General features: G+C 36.0%; 1 protein-coding gene across 23 annotated transcripts in view; it reads right to left on the reverse strand.

Moving 5' to 3' along the window:
- Positions 1 to 20,894, reverse strand: part of BIRC6 (baculoviral IAP repeat containing 6) — a 226,993-nt gene that overhangs the window by 183,178 nt on the left and 22,921 nt on the right. For all 23 annotated transcript variants that reach the window (XR_003311423.4, XM_048222900.2, XM_026478650.4 and 20 more), the window contains exons 2-7: positions 17,932 to 18,113; positions 15,574 to 15,711; positions 8,585 to 8,778; positions 5,547 to 5,658; positions 3,656 to 3,738; positions 30 to 252 (exon numbers count right to left, since the gene is read on the reverse strand). Coding sequence is in view for 22 of the 23 variants with exons in the window: in XM_048222900.2 (XP_048078857.1) it covers positions 30 to 252; positions 3,656 to 3,738; positions 5,547 to 5,658; positions 8,585 to 8,778; positions 15,574 to 15,711; positions 17,932 to 18,113 (932 nt within the window). In the remaining variant the exon portion in view is untranslated. The remainder of the gene's footprint in view (positions 1 to 29; positions 253 to 3,655; positions 3,739 to 5,546; positions 5,659 to 8,584; positions 8,779 to 15,573; positions 15,712 to 17,931; positions 18,114 to 20,894) is intronic.

Below are 20,894 nucleotides of genomic sequence, written 5' to 3' on the forward strand. Positions count from 1 at the left end.
TAATTTGTTACTTCAAAATTAAAACATACCTTCATAAGTTTGGAAACATCCCATATGCAGATCTTTCCTCGTTTTGTTGCAGCAGCTAGAAAGTGAGGGCAGCTCCCCGACCCAAAGCAAGCTATTCTGTCAGTTCCATCAGTACAGGGAAACTGTGCAGGACTTGTCGCAAGAGTGACGGACAACGGCACATTCTGTGTGTGCTCACCTTTCACAAACGGGCAGTTTGGGGAGTGTCTCTCGTGTTCAGACCTTTACACAGATTAAGGAAGGAAAAGTTTACTTAACAACAAAGCTGTTAAGTCTGTAGATTTAAAAAAGAACTCCAGGATCATCTTTTCTTTTTTAAAAAACAATTAAAGTACGCTTTATTAAAAAGACTCAAATGCCACATCATTCAATCTTACCAAGATCACTCTAACATATTCAACCACTCACTATAGCAGCAGATTTTATTCCCTTTAACGTATTACAGATAAAATCAGTCGCTGACAAAACAGAAATGCTATAGTATAATTTATACTATATTCACATACTGATAAAATTGTGTAAAGTCTGGTATTTCCTCACACTGTTTCCTACAACTGTAAATAAGTAATTACTTTGTTTTGGTTTAAAACTCCCCAGAAATCATGTACAGCATACTGACAATAGGTAATAATAGTGTATTATATACCTGAAGTTTGAGAAGAGGATGTATTTTAAATTAGATCTTAACACATGTACACACACAAAATGGTAACTGTGTAGAGGTGATGGATATATTAATTAGCTTGACTGTGGTGGTCTTTTCAGTGTGTACATATACCAAAACATCAAGTTGTACACCTTAAATACATACAATTTTTACATGTCAAAGATATCTCAATACAGCTATTTTTAAAATTAATTATATACAATCATATGCATATCTGTATCAGTGGCCACAACTGTAAATGACATATAGTAAAAACTCGATTAAGTGTCATTCGTATCACAAAAAACTTTTTAGTAAAGATCTGAAAGCAAAAAGATCTAGAGTTTGCATAAAATGACCTATGTTAAGAACACAGAAATACATATTACACATTCACTACAGGACCAAACCAGATAAATAACTTCTAAAGAAAATTTCTTTTCAAAGAAACATAGAAAGATAATATTCACAGACTGTGCATTATTTCTTTCACATAAATGCTTAATGAGCAAAAAGAAACGTTAAATTTGTTTACTTAGAAAATTCTAACATGTTTAGTAAAAATAAAACAGTAGGAATTCTCAAGACTAGTATAATGACTTTAAAAATTCTCAAATATTGAAAGGATTAACTTTAACACTTACAAAGTATGTCTCCAACTTTGTGACTACTTTCTTTCTTTCTGATTATTCTTTTTTTTACTCTCACTAGCTGTAATTACAAGGCATTACCTGAAATGTCAGGATGCCGCTACCAAAAAAAGAACTTTTTTTTTTTTTTTAATTTCCAAGGCAAAGAAAGGAAAACTACACTTATAAAATATGCCATTCCTCGGGGTGTACATATTTCTTTTTTCAAAGCACCTACAACTTACCTATATCCATATATAAACCCTGGACAAATTGCAATAGTCAGATGTCTTACATAATTGCTTTTAAATGACATCCCCAAGCACATATTTTGACTGGATTCCCTCCCAACTAAATCCTAGGGTATTTTCCTCTTTCCATCCTTCTTTCTTCCCTGAGTTTTAACTTTTTAATTAAAATGTTATTTACACAAGTGACACATAACTATATAAAATAAAGCTAAATACCACTCAATTACAATATCCAATCCCAGTAATCTCTTTTCCCACCTCCAAATAACCACTTTTATGAATTTAATCAGTATACTTCTAAAATATTTTTGTAAGTTTTCATGTATATGTACATGTAAGAAAATATAATTTTTCATTCTAAAAAAATTACTACTGTATGAATCATCCTACAACAAACTTCTTGATACAATAACATAACTAAAAGTTACTGATGGTGAATAGAGAGCAAACTATTGATTCCTTTTAATTGTTGGATAATAGATTATATGACCATACCACATTTTATTTGGCTATTCCATCCTGACAAACATTTAAGATGATTCCAGTTTTTCACAGCAGTTACCATCTACTTTATGCCTCTTTGTATACAAGAGGAATTAATTCTCTCAGGTAAATAAGTAGAAGTGGAATTGCCAGATGATAGGGTGTGCTCATTTTATTTTTTAAAAACTTCAATCTCCCTCCAAAGTAGCTCTATCAACTCCCGCCATCAATATATGAGAGTCCCATTGTCCACTTGCAAGTCTTCCTTCTTTTCCCCCTTACAGATTCAGAAGCTACCTAGGCTCAGCTCCCCACCTCCCTTCAATCCTGTTCCCTCCTATCCATTTAGAACACTGCCCTCAAGTCCTCAGAGATGCTACCAATTGCTTAAATTTGAGGAATCCTGAATCCTGGGGCAAGAAGAGATAGAATCCTTGATTCCCTGACCATGTCAAGAAAAGATAGGTTTTGACAGCCCAAGGTGCATATTTGAAATTTCCTCCCCAAAAAATATTTATGAATAAAGTTACATTCTATAATATCATGGTATAATTTTTTAGGGATGGGTTAAATAACTGAGGATCAGCCTAAGAAACTAAAAAATACACGTTAAAATGGTTTCTATATAAATAGTTTCTAGGGGAAAAGACTGAGTTCCAAACAGAACCTTAACCCAAGCTGGAAATTGCACATGTTCAACTCTCAGTCCACAGACAGACGCGACTTCAATTTTCATATAGTAAACCCACTGCAAACGGGAATCCATATGTTCACTCCAATAGGCTTTAGCTAGTTTACCCCATTCACAACAGCTGATTAACATTCAGAGACCTCAAACTAATTTTACTACAAACCAAATCCTGGCTCCATCACTAATCAGCCATATGCTCTTTGGCAAATTTTATTTTCTTTATTTACAATGGGATAATAATTCCTATTGCACTGAGTGACAGTTAAGGATTAAACTGGGAATATTCTCCATTCCCTCCTCTAAAATGAAGATAGCAGTACCTATTTCATAGGGCTAATATGAGAATTAAACGAGTTAAACATACATAAAGTGCTTAGGATGGTAACTGGTAAGTAGCATTATATAAGTATTTGCTCTTATTACTATTTCTATTAATAGGGCCTCAGTTATTTATAAAAATTAGGTTTCAATACATGATCTCTAATGTTTAACCAAGTTCTAAACTTTCATCCATTGGAATTCAAAATTAACACAGACTCCCTAAAATTACTTTAAAGTTAAAAACACAGATCGTAAGGCCCTGCTCTGTGGACTCCCTACTGACAGGCTGCCCTCAACTGACCAAGATTAAACTGCTAAAGTTAATCATACTGTATCAACTTACTTATCATAGCCTTCTGGTTCAGGCCTAATTCTACTCTTTGGCACTTCTCCCTTAGATTTTAGGAAGTCAAAGACCTTAGTTACTGTATGCCAAGTGATGTGACAGAGCATAGACAGTGCTCTCTCATTCTCTTAGGACAAAGGCAAAAATACAGATGGAAAAAGGCAAGAATTTCATTGTATCTAGATGAAAAACGGAAAATTTAGAAGCCTACTTATATGATTAACTTAGCCTATTATATCCAGAAAAATCAAAACTCACCAAGGTTCATCAGTAGGTTCCCAACAAACGAGACATACACTACAAGTAAAACACATGGCTCTGTCATCTCCAGATGAGGCAGGCTACAAATTTATAAAGACAGAAAAGGTTAATATTAAAATAACCTTTTAATAAAAATTCTTCTAAAAATGTTCATAATATTAGGTAAAAAGCACACTGAGGAAAAGACAATTAGCCTATACACTGATTCCAGAGATACAGTGAATGCCTAAATGTTTAAAAATTTGCTGCTTTATTTGAAAAATTGTGTTTCATCAAAAAATGAGCACTAGAGCAAACATGGAGGCACACACATACTTAGTCTCTAATCTAGCATCTTCTAAATGCATTACTGAAGTATTTGAAATACAGTTAAATATATAAGGAAGTAGAATCTAACACATTTTATTATTAACTGAATTTCATTCAACCACCTAAGAAAGGCCAAGTAAAAAGGAAAAGCAAACTAGTGAACCTAATTCATGTAATATTCTTTAAGACACTTTATATATATGACATTTTGTCCTGTGTAATACATCAAAATCTAAACTAAAATATAGCTCTGAAAACAAACATTACTGTTTTTGAGGACTTACTCTACTTAACACCTACTATGCATATAGATGTAAATTTACTTATATTCTTTAAAATTAAGAATAATCAGTCCCTAACACAGGCAGAAGATTTAGAAAATCTATGATTTGATCTCTTCGCAAAGATGGAATACAATAAACAATAATTCAACAGAAAAAATACCAAGGCATCACTTTACAGAGATTGTTTTAGGAAATGATACCAAATAGCAATGAAGATAAATTATCAGGAAAAATGGTCCATATTCAAACTTTAAGTTAGAAAAATAATTTCAGTAACTCTAGTATTAGCCAGCCTCCAAACTAATCTATCTTTAACTGGAAATCTGACAGACCATGAATAAAATAGTCCAATATGTATGAATTTCTGATTTAATTTTAGTTAAGATACTCCAAACACTTCAAGATAACTAAGGAATAATCACTCTTCAGATTCTCTACAATAGTTACTTCAATGTATTTCAAAGTTTAGTTGAATTCTAAAATTAAGTAAGCATGCTTTATGTAAACTGACATGTAAGTATTAAATTGCTTAGATTCTTTAGCAGTGGTAAGCCATTCTCCACTACCCAGTTTAAGCCTTCTTTATTTAGTATATTATGCCCATCTGAAGTCATTTTTCTTAATTTCCCTCTACTTTAGGTCAGTGAACCTCTCTATAATGTCCCGCTTGTCTTTTAGTCACATAAATCCCTATACTGTAGGCTCTCCTTTTTTCTACATAAATCTATTTTCCTTGACTACTCACTCCTCTTTCTGTGCAATTTCTTAATCAGTTCTTCCAAGTATATATATTCAGGCGCACTGTACCACCCGCAATGCTGCTTCTTCAGTTATACATAAGTATGTGGGTAATTTATATCCCCACCAAAATTAGAGTTTCAGGAGTAACTGCAATGTGTTACTTTTTGTTGCATTACCCTCGGTATCTACTACTCTGTTATGAATGTAGAAATCACAAAGTGAAAATAAACACACATCCAAAGAGAACACTTCTCAAAAAGCAAATCTGAAGAATACTGCCTGGCTTCTGAAAGAAAATAGTTATGAAGCATTAACTCAGTTGTTAGTTACTTGTAACAAATATTTTTTTTCCTTTTTGTACACAATACATGATATAGGAAATAGCCAGTCAGTATTCAAAGGTCCAAGAATAAAACAAAACTCACGCAAATGCATACATACAAGCACAGAGCAAGCCTGCATAAATCAATTTCTGAGAAACTATTAAATGTTGATGATTTTACTGAAGACTATAAAAGCATACTGAAAAAAAATGTTTTTTGAGTCTTTTTTACCTGATGATAAAATCCAGCTTGAGCCATGGGATCTGGCTGTGCCCATCGATAGCCTACATGAGGCCATGAGGTAAATGTCTCCCGTCTGTTAGCTTCACTATACATCAGCGATCTGCGAGTAAACATACTTTATGTAACTGAAGTTAGGCATCAAATTATAGTGACACTCCTACTTAACACTGAACAAAAATTTTACTGGATTATCAACAAAAACTGGGAATGGTCTAATGACCAATATCAAATGTGTACTTTAAACTAAAACTGATCACTTTCAGGAATTTCCCTGAAACACCATAGAGAAAAAGAAACCTGATTGATAGCTACAACTGATAATTCCAGGGGTAGATTAAATTAACAAATGTTGCATTACTACCAAGCAGAGAACAGAAAATCTAGAGACATAAAGACAGAGTCCTATGCTTTCATCATGTGCCAAATTTGCATACATGGATAAAACCACAACCAAAGGAACAGTGATAAGTTTTATCTCAACCATGTTGAGAAAGTATTTTCCAATTTAATTTTTTTTTTAAGTAGAAAGCAATTTTCTTTCTGTTCTTTCTCCAGAGAAATCCTTTTCTAGGAAAGCTATACTCTCCAGGGAACTATCAAAAAAGATCTTCATATGTGTTCATATAAAAATATATTAGCAGACTGAGAGTAAACCTATAACCTAGAGTATTTTTTAAATGAGTCGCTTTTTTAAAAAAAAATCTTTTTAATTTACTTTTTTAAGTAAGCTCTATGCCCAACGTGGGGCTTGAATTCACGACACCAAGATCAAGAGTCGCATGCTCTACCAACCAAGCTAGCCAGGCAGCCAACCTAGAGTATTATTTTAAAGAATGATACTAAATTTAGACAAAGTCCAAATGGCTTCGAGAAAGAAAGGACTGGTAAGCAAAGGTTACTCTTCCTAAAACAAAAGTGTAAATGATAACAGGAAGGGAGGAAAAAAGAAAAAAAAAGAAAGTGGTAAAGGTCATCACAGCGAGACCAGAAAAATACTTTCCTCTAAATTCTTCCCTAAATTAGCACATAATTTCCTATAAAATTGCTAGTGAGCTTAGGTTTAACTCATAGTTGTGTTCTGGTTTGAAAAAAAACAAAAGTTGTTGGGTTAGAAAAGCCTTATCATTTACAGGCTATAGATTTCTTCAGGATCTGTGTCATACAGAAAACCACCCACTTACGTATATCACCAAACAAAAGAGCAGAGCATCTAACAAAACCTAACAAACCTCCAACAGACCCAAGTTCATGAACATCTTCATAAGTTCCTAGATTCATTCTTAATGAAACAAATACCACAGACTACATCAAAATTAGTATTCTGAGACATTTAAACACCTCCAAAAACACAATATCCTATCCAGTGAATGCATTTCCTAAAATAAGACATTTACCACAGCTTGCACAGATTTCTTTAGAAACCCAGCTACTATTTGCAAAGAAAATAGCTCTGAAGGGCTGTTTTATAATCTCAAGGTAGGTATAGCTCTAGGAAAAGAAATACTTATTCCAGGTATATTTTCCCCCCTCTCCAGACATATTCTAAGGAATATTTTAATGATAACCATACCGCATATTACCTGGTAGCTATTCAGATTAAAAATGATAGTCTCTACATTTTACCCAAAAAACAGACAATGCAGTATTATACAGAATATAAAAACCCTTCCCAAATGTTAACACGACCAAGAGAAGTTATTTACATAATAACAGAATCACCCCATAACAAAAAATAGGCAACTGATCAAGCAAAAGTCTCAGCTTACCAAGAGCTAAGCTAATAAGTATGGCAAACTAATGTAGGAGCCACACTTAATAGAAGTTAGTATATTCAGGAGGGGCTGTGCTAACATCAGCATGTACTATTTATAAATGTACTTTAGAAAAAAAGCATAAGAAATTATAATTCACATCCAGTGAAATGTGAAATGCTACATGAAAAGGCAAATGTGAATTTATCAAAACTGCTGAGTTTAATTATTTCCTTACAGCATTTCCAAACTTAATACTTTTGGTAAGAATCTAAAGTTATGGGGCGCCTGGGTGGCTCAGACGGTTAAGTATCTGCCTTTGGGGGCACCTGAGTGGCATAGTCATTAAGCGTCTGCCTTCGGCTCAGGGCGTGATCTGGGATCGAGCCCCACATCAGGCTCTTCCACTAGGAGCCTGCTTCTTCCTCTCCCACTCCCCCTGCTGTGTTCCCTCTTTCGCTGGCTGTCTCTCTCTGTCAAATAAATAAATAAAATCTTTGAAAAAAAAAAAAAAAGTATCTGCCTTCAGCTCAGGTCCTGATCTCCAGATCCTGGGATCCAGCTCAGCAGGGAGTCTGTCTTCACCCTCTCCCTCTGCCTCTGCCTCTCCCCACCGCCCCACCCTCATGCTCGCTCTCTCTCAAATGAATAAAAATCTTAAAAAAAAAAAAAAAAAGAATCTAATGTATTTCAAACAAATCATTTAAGTTTTTAAATGAACATATTACTGGCTTTTTAATTAGTTTTATACAAAGCAGGACCTCAATGAATCTCTACTGAAGAAAATAATGGTTGAGGTATGATTTCTGTAATACACTGTTTAAATCCAGGGCAGGCAGCATAAAAATCTTAATTCTAAATTGCCCTAATTGATTTTTTAAGTAGGAAATAATATATGGCTCTTATACACAGGTTCTGGCACAGCTTTTCAATTTATGAAAACTGTTTTTCATTGCTTTCATCAAGGCATAATTATTATCTACTGAATAATTATATTTTTAAGGCGGCTCAAATATTTATTTACTAAGTATGGAGCTGGAATTTTCGGAATAGTTTTATGACCCCTTTAAATACCTTCCAAGCACCAAGAAAAAATGTTTAACAGCAATTCAAGCACTAATTCACTTCAGTATTTTGTTATGAGAATCTGAATGGTTTTCCAAAATACTCTGAAATACATTTTAAGTCATAATTAAATTTTTGTTATTCTTAGTTAATCCAAAAACCTAATCAATTCGATTTCACTGTAACATCTCTTTATAAGCAAAGTTATACCTGTCCACAGAACGGCCTGGCCCCACTCCAAGTTCTGGACGAGCACTAGGTAAGAGGTAAGACAATCTGTCCATCACTGAGGATGCCACAGGTAAGGCAGCAACATTTTGATTTATTTTCTTGAGTTCATTCACAATGGCACTGGCAATGGACTTCAACACATGATGAGGAAGATGAAATGTAACTGTGGCCCACTGAAATAAATTGGGAGTGTAAGCAAAGAAAAATGTACTCAACAGTTTAAACCAAAACTGTACTTATACATTATTTAAAAAAAAAAAAAAAAAGAACTATTCATCAGTCTCAATTCATTTACTCCATTAATTCATCATTTAAAGCAGGAACTTGCAATTATGTAAAAAAGTGAAACCTCAAGCAGAAAAAGACAGTTTAGAACCTGAAGGTAGCACATCTTACATATATGCATCAACAATTTAGGTTAACGAAAATCACCCATTACTTTTAATATTCCTCCAGCACATTTGCAATGTTAAGCACGAACTAGGCACACAAATCTCTCTGTTCATTAAGAATGTACTTGTACAGTGTAGTGAGACTGTACATATGCATAGGCATATGAGGATTTACATCAGCTTAGCAGACTCTTATGTATTTATTGTTGTCACTATACACAGAGTAACTAAAAGCACAGATCTTGTAGTCACACAGACTTAGATTCCAAAACCATCTTCACCATCAACTATGTGACCCTAGTCAAATTAACTTCAGTCTCCCGCTTCTGTAATATGAGGAAAAACTACCCACATAGTACCTACTCACATAATGTTCTTAAGAAAATTCAAGGGAGAATTGGTACAATGTTTAATACAGTAAGCATTCAACAAATATTAACTATAATTATTTAACATTAAAATTATTTTAAAAGTTAGAAAGCAAAGATGCTAAGTATTATTCTTCTGGAGAAGTCTATAAAATAATTTCATTTCTATATCCTGTCCCTGCTCACCTATGATTTCCACTCTGTCTAGTACATTCTAGGCAGCCTACTAAATTATAATTTATCCATCTAACTAGAAAAACTTTTGGACAGAAACATGATTTGAATTGCTAGAGAGAGAGAGAAAGAGATAAAGACAAAGAAAATGAAAGCCTCCTATTTTGTTCCTAGAACTAACCCATTCATAAGAGCCTCTTGGCCGAATCCCCTTGAGAAAGGGCACTACAATAACTCCCCACCATACACTGTAAATCATACTCCAAACGTTCCCCAAAGGTACCTGTAGACATGCACTACAGTCACTGTCCACTGGGAAATAGAAAATAGTGTGATCTTTCAGGCTTTACCAAGAAGTAGCACTGAACTGTGGTCCACTAGTGAAAGTAGGGACTTAGGATGGTCAAATGGTTAATGGAGTTCTAGCCCAATGTTATCTCCGTGAGCTCTGTGGATCCCTGTACCTATCTTGCAGTTAACTGTCCAGTTTCCAAAAGCATAATTGGAAGAGATATAAAACCGGCAACCAGAAAAATCTTCACAGTTTCTATAGTCCTAAGAACTACTAAAGGAAGAAAGGCCAAGTGGAAGCCCCTAGAACTTCCATTCTCTACAAACCTACTAACCCAGAGCAATACCACATTCCTGAGGAAATTTCTGAGATTCACGCCACCAAAAGAGACCTGAAAGATACAGGGGAATTCAAACTACCTCACCTTCGTTTAACTGGCCTGTTTGGCCTATGCAAAATGTAAATGGATCTGAAAGAAAAACTGTGGATTATAAGCTACCAGGTGACTTCAACTGCAGCTGCTATTCCAGATGAGTTATCTTTAGTAAAGCAAATCAACAAATCCCTTGATACCTGACAGGCAGTTACAGTTCTGTAAAATACTTTTTTCTCTATACTAATTTTTAAGAACCATCCAAAAGTAGACTTCTTTTATCTGGCAGTAGCAATCAATCTTCATTACTACCCTGGGACTATTGCTCATGTTCTTTACCATATCTAGTCTGCAGAAATCTTGATCAACTTAATATCCTGCAGATCACCACACTGGTCTACTACATGATGCTGTAACACACTCTAACATCACGCTGACTGGTCCGGATCAGGAGGGAGTAGCAAAGAACTTACATGCCTTAGTAAGACACATGCAAGCCAGAGAAGATCAATAATGCCCAGAGAAACTCAGAGTCCTACAACCTTTGTGAAATTCCTGGAAGTCCAGTGGTCTGAGCATGTCAGGATATTTCCTCCAACGTGAAAGACAAGTTGCTACAACTTATAAAAGCAAATAGTGGAAAAAGAGGAACAGTGCTTGGTGGGCCTAACTGGATTCTGGACCCACTATCTGGCATATCTGAGTATGTTACTCTAACTCAATTATCAGAGAATAGGCACAGTTCAAGAAGCTCTGCGCAGGTCCTGGCTGAATGACAAGATGTTCTGCCACTTTTACCACTGAGCATATTCAATGACATTAGAAGTGTGTACTGCAAGTAAAGATGCTAAATGACCCATCCGGCAAGCTGAACTGGGACAATCACTAGCACAATGCTCGAATAAAGCCACACCCTCCCCTGTAAGTAACTGTTCTTTTGAGAAAGTTTCTGGCTTCAGTCCCTGACAGAAATTAATATCAATCCATGAAATAAATGTCTGTGCAATCAGAGGCACCTGGGTGGCTCAGTCGGTTAAGTGTCTGACTCTTGATTTCAGCTCAGGTCATGATCTCAGGGTCATGAGCTCGAGCCCTACCTGCGGCTCCGCGCTCAGCAGGGAGTATGCTTGAGATGAGTTCTCTCCCTCTCCTTCTGCCCCTCCCCCTGCACTCACTCTCTCTAAAATAAATAAATCTTTAAAAAAAAAATGCGTATGTGATCAGAGCTGTCCATCATAAACCAGATGTTATATGACACACCAAACTTTAATACTGGGAACAAATGACAAGTCTCTCTTCATTGAGTGGTTTACAAAAGATCAGTCTTGAGAAAGTCCAAAAGGCCAGTTTTGGACAAGATGAGTAAGACAGTAACCCAGACTTCTACAATACCTACTCTCATTATAATGCCTCCTTCTCATTCTACACTGATAGCTTCACAGAGAACTCCTTAAGAGGTAGTTGTGGAAGAAAACCCTTGGCTCTGATGTGCAGACGGTTCTGCACATTTAGCTGGTACCACCCTAAAGTGATGGCTGCAACATTACAACCCCAATCAAGACAGTGGTGAGGGTAAATCTCAGTGGGCAGAACTTCAACCAGTATATGAGGCTGTGCTCTTTGTCTGGTTTGAGAACTGCCCGTAAGTGAAGATCCTCACTGATAAACAGACAGTAGCTAATGTTTTGGCTGGATGGTCAGGCATTTGGAAAGACCAGGACTGCAGTCAAGGGTAAAAGTCTAAGGACAGACCTCTCAAAATAAACACAATGGGAAAATACTTATGAGGTACACAAATGCTCATCAAAAGACATCTACTTCCAAGGAAATGGACAAATTATACACATTGTATGAATGTCACTTACCCTCTCTCCATAGCCACTCCCAATGCTTTGCTCAATGGACCTGTATGCAAAGTGCCATTGCAAAAGAGATGGCGATATGTACAGGTCCAACAACACAAACATCCCCTCACCAAGACTGACCAGGCTACAGCTGTTACCGACTGCCTAATCTACCAACAGCAGATAACAAAGCTGAGCCACCAATATGATACCATTTTCCAGGGGGAACAGCCAGCTATCTGATTACAAGTTGATTATATTGGATTCCTTCAGCCATGGATTGGGCATCAACTTGTATTCACTATAATAAACATGTGTTCTAGATACACGTTTACTTGTTCCACCTACAATGCTTCTGCCATACTATTAAACGACTGCCTGTGGATTAAGAGAATGGCTTATGCACTATCATGGTATTCCACACAACTTTGCTTCTGACCAAGAAAGCACTTCAAAGCAAAAAACAAAACTAAACAAAACAAACAAGAAAAACACAGCAATGGGCTCTTGCCCATGAAACTGACTGGTCTTACTGTGTTATCATCCAGAAGGAGCTGGCCTAACAAAAAAAGTGTAGCGCCCTACCAAAGTCTCATTTTCAATACTAATTGGAAGAGAGGTTCTACCTTACAGGATGATGAATATGCTCAGACTCAAAACAAACAACAACAAAAAACACCTAACAATTTCTCCCAATAGGGTCGTTATTACACTTCATACCCCATTCAAAGATTTTTTTCAAGCTTTAAGCTCTAGCGTTCCTACATCCCAAAGGAGGAGTGTTCTACCAGGAGTACAATGGTTACATTCGATTACATGTTGAGACTGCTACCCAGCAATATTGGGCTCCTCTTGTCACTGAATCATCAGGCAAAGAAGGCAGTTATTCCGCTGCTTGGTATGATTAAAACTGACAAACAAGGGGAAACTGGATTGATGCTAACTAATAGGGGCAAGGAGAACTTTATTAGAAACCAAGGGGGGCGCCTGGGTGGCTCGGTTGGTTAAGCGTCTGCCTTCGGCTCAGGTCACGATCTCAGGGGCCTGGGATAAAGCCCCATGTTGGGCTCCCTACTCAGCAGGGAGTCTGCTTCTCCCTTTCCTTCCGCCCCCTCCCTGCTTATGCTCTCACTCTCAAATAAATAAAATTAAAAAAAAAAAAAAAAGAAACCAAAGGATTCTTTAGGGTACCTCTAAGTCCTTCCATGTCCAACAGTAAAAATGAATAGGTGATTACAAAAACTAAAACAGCACCACTGAGGATTTAGATCCTGCAAAAGTGAAGACTTGGGTGGGTCACTCCACCATGCAACGACATCTGACAGCTGAAGTGCTGAGGACAAATATGAAAACGGTAGTAGACGGAGGTTATAACTATCATGTATATCCTCTTGACCATTAAAGAACTGAGGGATAGAGCAGCTATGAATATTTTCTTCCCTTATTACACATGACGGATGGATGAAGATTCAGATACAGACACACAGATGCAGACAGACACACAGACTTATTTTATGCAAGAATTTTGGATGTAGTTCATTTAGTCTTTGGGCAGCGTAAAGTAAGTTCTATTACCTAAATAGTTAAGACCTAAAAGTAACTGAATTTTAGTAGTTAGTATCACCTAGGGATAGATAAAGTATCTACTGGAACTTTGTCTCTCTCATCTCTGGAGATGGGGAGAGGGAATTTTCATTTGTAAAAAGTAAAATCACAGTATTTTTGTCATATTAAAAGTTCAAATATGTACAGAAAGTATGTATGGAGATACTGAGTAGCCAAAGGGTAGATAGTGCCAATTATGAAACTATTATCTCTCAGCTCCAAACTGACCCTTTATTTCTCTCCCCTATCATCTTAAGGCTGAAACTCTGCAAACTGCATTTCTTCTTTCCCAGCCAGTTTCCTGGCTGTCAGGTTCTGGCAGAAGGAATACAGGATAGAAATGGGAAAGCATAATGAGGGCAGAGAAGACTGCCCCCCGGCTATGACTTGTCACTGCTCTCAACACTGATTCAGCACAAGACCTGGTAGCAGCAGTTGATTCTTCTAGTCCTCCGCATTTTTTTTACTTAGCATTCCCAGAACCAGCCTCACAGAGCTCCCCAGAGGTAATAACACCAGCCAAGCAGCACCTCTACGAGATCCATGTCTCAGCTCCTCAAGCTCTGATCCCCAAGCTCCTGAGGTACCAGCCAGACAGCAGCTCCTCCTGAGAAGCCTGGATCCCAGACCCACAGAGCCTATTCTTTAAGTCTGTAGGTGCTGACAACCCTAAGCTCTTGTTCCTTCAGACCTAGGTGACAGCTGCTTCCCGGGGTTACCATCTGTGTGCTTCCTCACAGCTTCTTTTCCACTTCTTCAGTTCTCAAACACATGTTAAAATCAATTCCTTACGATAAATTCTCTTTGTTGGAATGCATAGTATAGTTTGTTTTATGAAATAAAATGTTCCATCAATGGAATAAAAGTTAATAATCTCATGGTAAATCTTTATTTAAAAAATTCAATATTAGGAAGGCTGCAGCTAATCTGAGGATTAATATGAAAGATACTCAAGATACAATCTTATGTGAAAAAAAGCAAGGTGTATGCTATAGTCTGGATGTGTGTGTCCCCTTGCCCTCAAATTCATCTGTTGAAATCCTAACCCCCAAAGGTGACTTAGTAGCTAGGGCTTTTGGGAGGTACTTAAGTCATGAGACTAGAGCCCTCTGAAAGGAATGAATACCTTTATAAAAGAGGCTCCAGAAAGATCCCCTGACCTTTCCATCATATCAGGACACAATGAGAAGGAACCAAGTATGAATTAGGAAGGACTTCACCAGAAGGCAGCCATCCTGGCACCCTGATCTTGGACTTCCCTGTCTTCAAAATTGTGAACAGTAAATTTCTATTGTATATAAGTTACCCAGTCAGTGGTATTCTGTTAATAGTAGCCAGAACAGATCACAGTACATCACATTTTAGTAAGTTACAATGGTACTTAAGAAAAAAGATACTTATAAATGCAAAAATTATTTTTAGGAAAATGGTTTTTACCTTCTACCTTACACCCTTTGGTATAGAAATTTCATATGTATTACACTTCTAATTTAGAAAAGAAAGAAAAATCAGTAAAACATATGTAAGGATTCAATTCAAAGCACTATCTCACATAGTCTTATTTCAATGAAAGCCCAAATGGCCCCATTTCCAAAGACATATTCCGTTTCTCAATGAAGCTCATCAGCTAACAAGAAAGTCTCTTACATCAGCCTCTCCACCAATATAGAGCCACCAAGCACAGAAGCTTTAGGAACAAAGTAAGCAAAATAGTTTCCACAAACTGAAGTTAGACTTCAGTAAAAATAGTTTCAACTTTTAGGTGACTTATAAACACATTTTGTTCTCTAAAAGAGAGAAAAATCTAGAACTGGAATATTTTGAAGGGTAGGTGGAAAGTGGGGGAAAGACAGAGAAAGTGAAAGTAGGGAGGTGTTCTATTACAATCCAAAGTAATTTTTTGTAAAAAAAACTTCTTACCTTAGCAACTTTGTGGTTGGCTGCAGTCTCATGGGATGTATTTTTTAAACCATCTTTGAGCTGTGTGATGAACAAATCATAACCCTCCGTACTAGAAATATCTACCTTTTCTAAACATGCTGATAAGAGCTGTTGTGCCTAAATAAAAAAAGATGATCACAGAAAATTAAACACAACAAAAAATGTTACATTCAGATCCTTATTCAAATATTTTAATTTGTAATGATTCTGACAGGCACTATAAATCACATGTAATTAATCATATATAGATTTGAAGGACTATTACAAAGTTAATGAGATAAAGCAATGTATTCAGTGTAATACCATAGAGTAAAATTTCAATACAGGGAAGTTATAAACCAAAGCAAGACAGAAAAAACTGGATACGGTGACACCATGAACAAAAATGAAAGGTAAAATTTTAAAGAGATAAATGTGAAATCCTTCAATGAGTTTTAAATACTCAAACTATACAAAACCGTAAGAGGGAACATTCACTAAGTCAACAGGTAATATAAAAACACCCTCTGTATTGTTACCCACAAACTCAAAAAGAACTACCTTAACAGAACTACATGGATGACATATGGAAAAGAATATATCCACACTGATCCAACCAAACCTAGGACCCCATACTTTAGTGAAGACAGTGACAAAATAATGTGCTATAGTAAAGGACATCTGGGATGGTGGACGGTCTACAAAGAATATTATGCGAACAATATTATGTAATTATTTAGGTACACAGAAAATCAGCATCAGATGTTAACAGCCAACAAGGTAGAGGAGGTGATAGAAGCCAGGTAAATACTTAACACTTCAGACAGTACAGTACAGAAAATACTAATTTGAGGGTCTATTTCATCATAAATATTCCAATATTTTATTGTAATTCTCTAGTTCTTTTTAAAACCTGAACAGTTTGATACCATCTTTCATCATAGAAAATATATATATATATTCCATAGAATACATAAAATAAAGGGTATAGCCTTTATTAGGATATCAGCCTTATTAGGTTATCGTCTAGTATAAATTCCTCAAATTAGGAGGAAAAAATGTTTAATACAACTCAAACTAATTAATTCTCTATCCAAAAATTTTAGACATTGACCCCAGGTCCAAATATTCTGATGACAAAAAGAAGGCTACTGTCTTTTCAGAACCCAAACTTTCAGCAACATACTTTCAACAATAACATATAACAGACAACTGTGTTATGACACTAAATGTGAAATCTAAGTGGATATATATTGGTATCTTTTTTTTTTAAAAGCCTTCCAAAAAGAGAATAAAAACATTTATACTGCACTTTATATTTACACACTGACAATTTTCATGCCCTAAAATTGGGAAATATGCTATACTGGTTTTATCAACTAATCATACCACCAAATGCAAAACAATTCATAATTAACAACTTGGTATGAAGACAAAAATGTTATCTCACTTTATTAGGGAACACAGCATTATAATCTTCGATATTTTACGTAAAATGATTTAAAATTCAGTAACTTTGAAAAACGTACTTTCAAATCACACCATATGAACATCAACACACACTTAAAGAATTTAAATTAGGGTGGACCCACAAATTAAGTAATGAATATGCAACACTACAGAAACATACATACTACTAAAATTTTAAACTGGGACTGTTAAAAGACAGGATACACAGCAAAGATTACTGGTTATCCACTAATACTCATTCCTCCCTTCCATCTAATATTTAAAAAAGAACTACCTCTTTCCCAGTCTTCTCAGCTTGATGTGACCATGTGATTAAATTCTGGCCAATGGGATGAACATGAAAAGGGTAAATATGAGAGAGTTTGTGAAAGAGAACAAGAAGGAATGAAGGAGAGAAGGAAAGTGGAAGGGAAGGAGGGGGGAAAGAAGACAAAAGAGAAACAAAGGGAGGGAGGGTGGGAGGGAGGGGTCATACCAGTATGCTCCCCCCTGGACTTTTGCTTTCCCTTTCACTATGACTGGGAAATACAAATGAGAATTGGAACAGCTGTCATGGATGGAAGTTAAGTGTTGAGGTAAGCAAAGTTACCCCTACACATAGACCTGTACTGTTACTGAAAAAACTATATTGTTTAAAGCCACTGTATTTTGGTGTCTCTGTTACACTTTAACCTGGTACAGTTTACACCTAAACACCACTTTGATAAGCATCAATTAATTATACAGAGGAATTAAACAAATGTGATCAGTAAGTCAATTCCCTGTTTTTACAGGGGTACATATAAAGAAAAGGTACATATATAATGTCCTCAAACACAACGTAATTTAACAGCTAATATGTCTGAGATTACATTAAGTAGAAAAGTACACTTATTTATTTCAACTTACCTCTGTAACAGGTAATTCAAGCTGAACCACATCATCCTGCTTTGAAACTGGAGTCTGCAGAGCAGTGTCTAACAACAAGATTCCATTAAGGTCCTTTCTACACCCTACTGCATAATCATCCACAAATATAACTTTATCCACCGCAGATATATACTGACATTTCACCTGTCCACCTGGTTTAGCTGTTAAAAGAACAAAAATTCAACACTTAAAATTTAAAGACCAATAGTCCATTAAAAATAAATGTTTACATGGAAGCTAAATACAGTATTTAATCCTGCAGTGAAAAAATTGCTCTAAAGGACATTATTAGAACAACTGATAAACTTGTAATATGAACTATAGATCAGATAAAAGTATCATTGTGAAACTGTCAGAACTTGACAACTACAGAGCTATTATAAAAGAGAATATAGAGGCGCTTGGGTGGCTCAGTCAGTTGACTGGCCAACCCTTGGTTTCACCTCAGGTCATGATCTTGGGGTCCTGGGATCAAGCCCTTGTCGGGCTTCACGCTCAGCAGGAAGTCTGCTTCAGGATTCTCTCTCCCTCTGTGCCTCCCCTATTCTCTCTCTCTCAAAAAAATAAATCTTTAAAAAAGAGAAATATTATTGTTCTTAGAAATAAACAGGGGCACCTGCCTGGCTAAGTTGGAAGATCATGGGACTCTTGATCTCAGGGTCTTGAGTTTGAGCCCCAAGTTAGGTGTAGAGATTACTTAATACATAAAACTTAAAAAATAGTAAAAGGTAAAGGGGCATGATATACACAACTTATTCTCAATACAGCAAAAGTAATAATGATAAGCAAATGTGGTAAAGTATTTAAAATTAAAACTGGTAGAACTGGGTAAAGGGTACAGGGAAGTTCTTTGTTCTATACTATTTCATAATTAAAATAGTCAGAACAAAATTTTAAAATATTCAGTATTTGCCTTTTTTTTTTCCCCAAAAGTCAGTAAGCATAAAGTCAGCATGGCCAGTTTCTAGGTAATTACCACAGAAGTTATTGAGGGCTTTTATATCTGAGATAAAATTATGGAAAATGTTTATAACCTAGGTTAAGAGAACTAGTAAAGCCTCTAGTTCAACCCCCACTGAGAAAACACAGTCAACTATCGCTGAAGATCAACGTTCCTGAAGTTTCTGCCAAGTCAGTATCGGAAGAGTATTTTAATGGAGAAAGTCAGTGAATACACAAACCATAAAATTTCTCAGAATAAGTCAGAGTGGAATTTCAGAAGTCTTATTAAAAACAGTAACAGGCAAGAGGCTTTGAATACCAAAAAAAAATTTTTTTAAGATAACATCAGTTTCTATACTTGAATTTACAGACTTATAAGGAGATTAATGTTAAGTGTTTCTGCCACAAACAGTCTCTGTAAAAAGACTTTAACGAATGATCAATTGTGAAATTTTACTCCATTAGAAAAGATAATTTCCTGTGGGCAAGTAATCCTGCTGCCAGTATACCTCATCCTGAACTCCCACCACAACTCTACAGAACATCCCAGTAACTAGCTCAGCTACTACCTAACGATACAAAAGCAGGAAAATGGAAATAAATCAGAGTCCTAGTTTTTAATTTCTAGGTCAACTATAAAACATTGTTATAATCAATGAATACTGGGTTGGTGTTCTTAATCTCAGATTATTGTAGCTCTTTTGGACTCTGACAGCTTAGAGGCATTACCAAACTGATTAGGAACTAATTCACCATCTACATAAAACAAAACAAAAATCTACAGTTCAGTCTCAGAACTGGAGGTTTGAAATATATGTTAGCATATAGGAAAATAATCTCTGTAATACAATAAAACAGGCATATTTACACCTAGAACTTCTACTATCTAGGTAAAACCACAAGAAACACAAATTATAGAAACTCAGAGTAAAATTATGTAAGAACTTGGAAAAGATCGTTTCAAAACACCAAAACTCATTAACTATAAATATTTTTAAGGACTATTCTTTTTTGGGGTGCCTGGGTGGCTCAGTCGGTTGGGCATCTGACTCTTGGTTTCAGCTCAAGTCATGATTTCGGGGTCATGAGATAGAGCCCCACATCCTGCTAGGAGCTCAGCAGGGAGTCTGCTTGAGAGTCTCCCCCATTCCCTCTGCCCCCCCCCACTCTTGCTCACATGAGATCTCTCTCTCAAATAAATCTTTAAAAAAAAAAAGTTATTCTTTTTTAGAACAATTTTAGGCTTCCAGCAAAGCTAAGTAGAAGGCACTTAGATTTCCAATATATGCCCTGCCCCCAAACATAACTATAAAATTTTAAAAAACAAACTACAAATTCTGCTTTACTGTTTTAGGTACATGCATTTAAGTGACAAATTATAAAAATTATAATTTTGCTAAAAGTTCCCAAGAGAGGTATAAAATGTAAGTGTCAAGAAACCCAGTTTCCAAACAGTTTTCCATGCAACCCTAAAGAATTCTGTATCATGCCACTAGAGATTCCTCAACAGATCCTGACTGAAAAAATAGTCAACACTGTTTTTACAACTTCTTATACACTATACAATACTAGCATTCAAAGTAATGCACAGTGATCAAGCAGTCTTGGCAATTTCTTCAGGCCAGTATAGTCAGCATGCAATAAGACCATGTTCATTAGGATGAGTTCATTCCCAGTTTTTGACCTTAGTTAGGGAAGATCATCCATAAGCAGAGGGCTGTTTTGCACCGGGGGAAGAGAGTAGGGTATTATCAGCCATACTCCCTTGGAGGATCTTCTAGCTTGTAGACCTCATCTTAATTACATCTGCATAGATCCTATTTCCAAATAAGATCACAGTCTGAGGTTCCACACAGACACGAATTTTGAGGGAAGATTATTGAACCCACCACAGACCCTTTCTCTCAATCTTTTACTCGGCCTGAAGACTATTTTTGAGAGGAGAGCTTTGTTAATGTACCCTGACAGTATTCTCAAGATGAGATTTACTCATCTGCTCC

Source organism: Ursus arctos, unplaced genomic scaffold (assembly GCF_023065955.2).
Source record: "Ursus arctos isolate Adak ecotype North America unplaced genomic scaffold, UrsArc2.0 scaffold_8, whole genome shotgun sequence".
NCBI lineage: Eukaryota > Metazoa > Chordata > Mammalia > Carnivora > Ursidae > Ursus > Ursus arctos.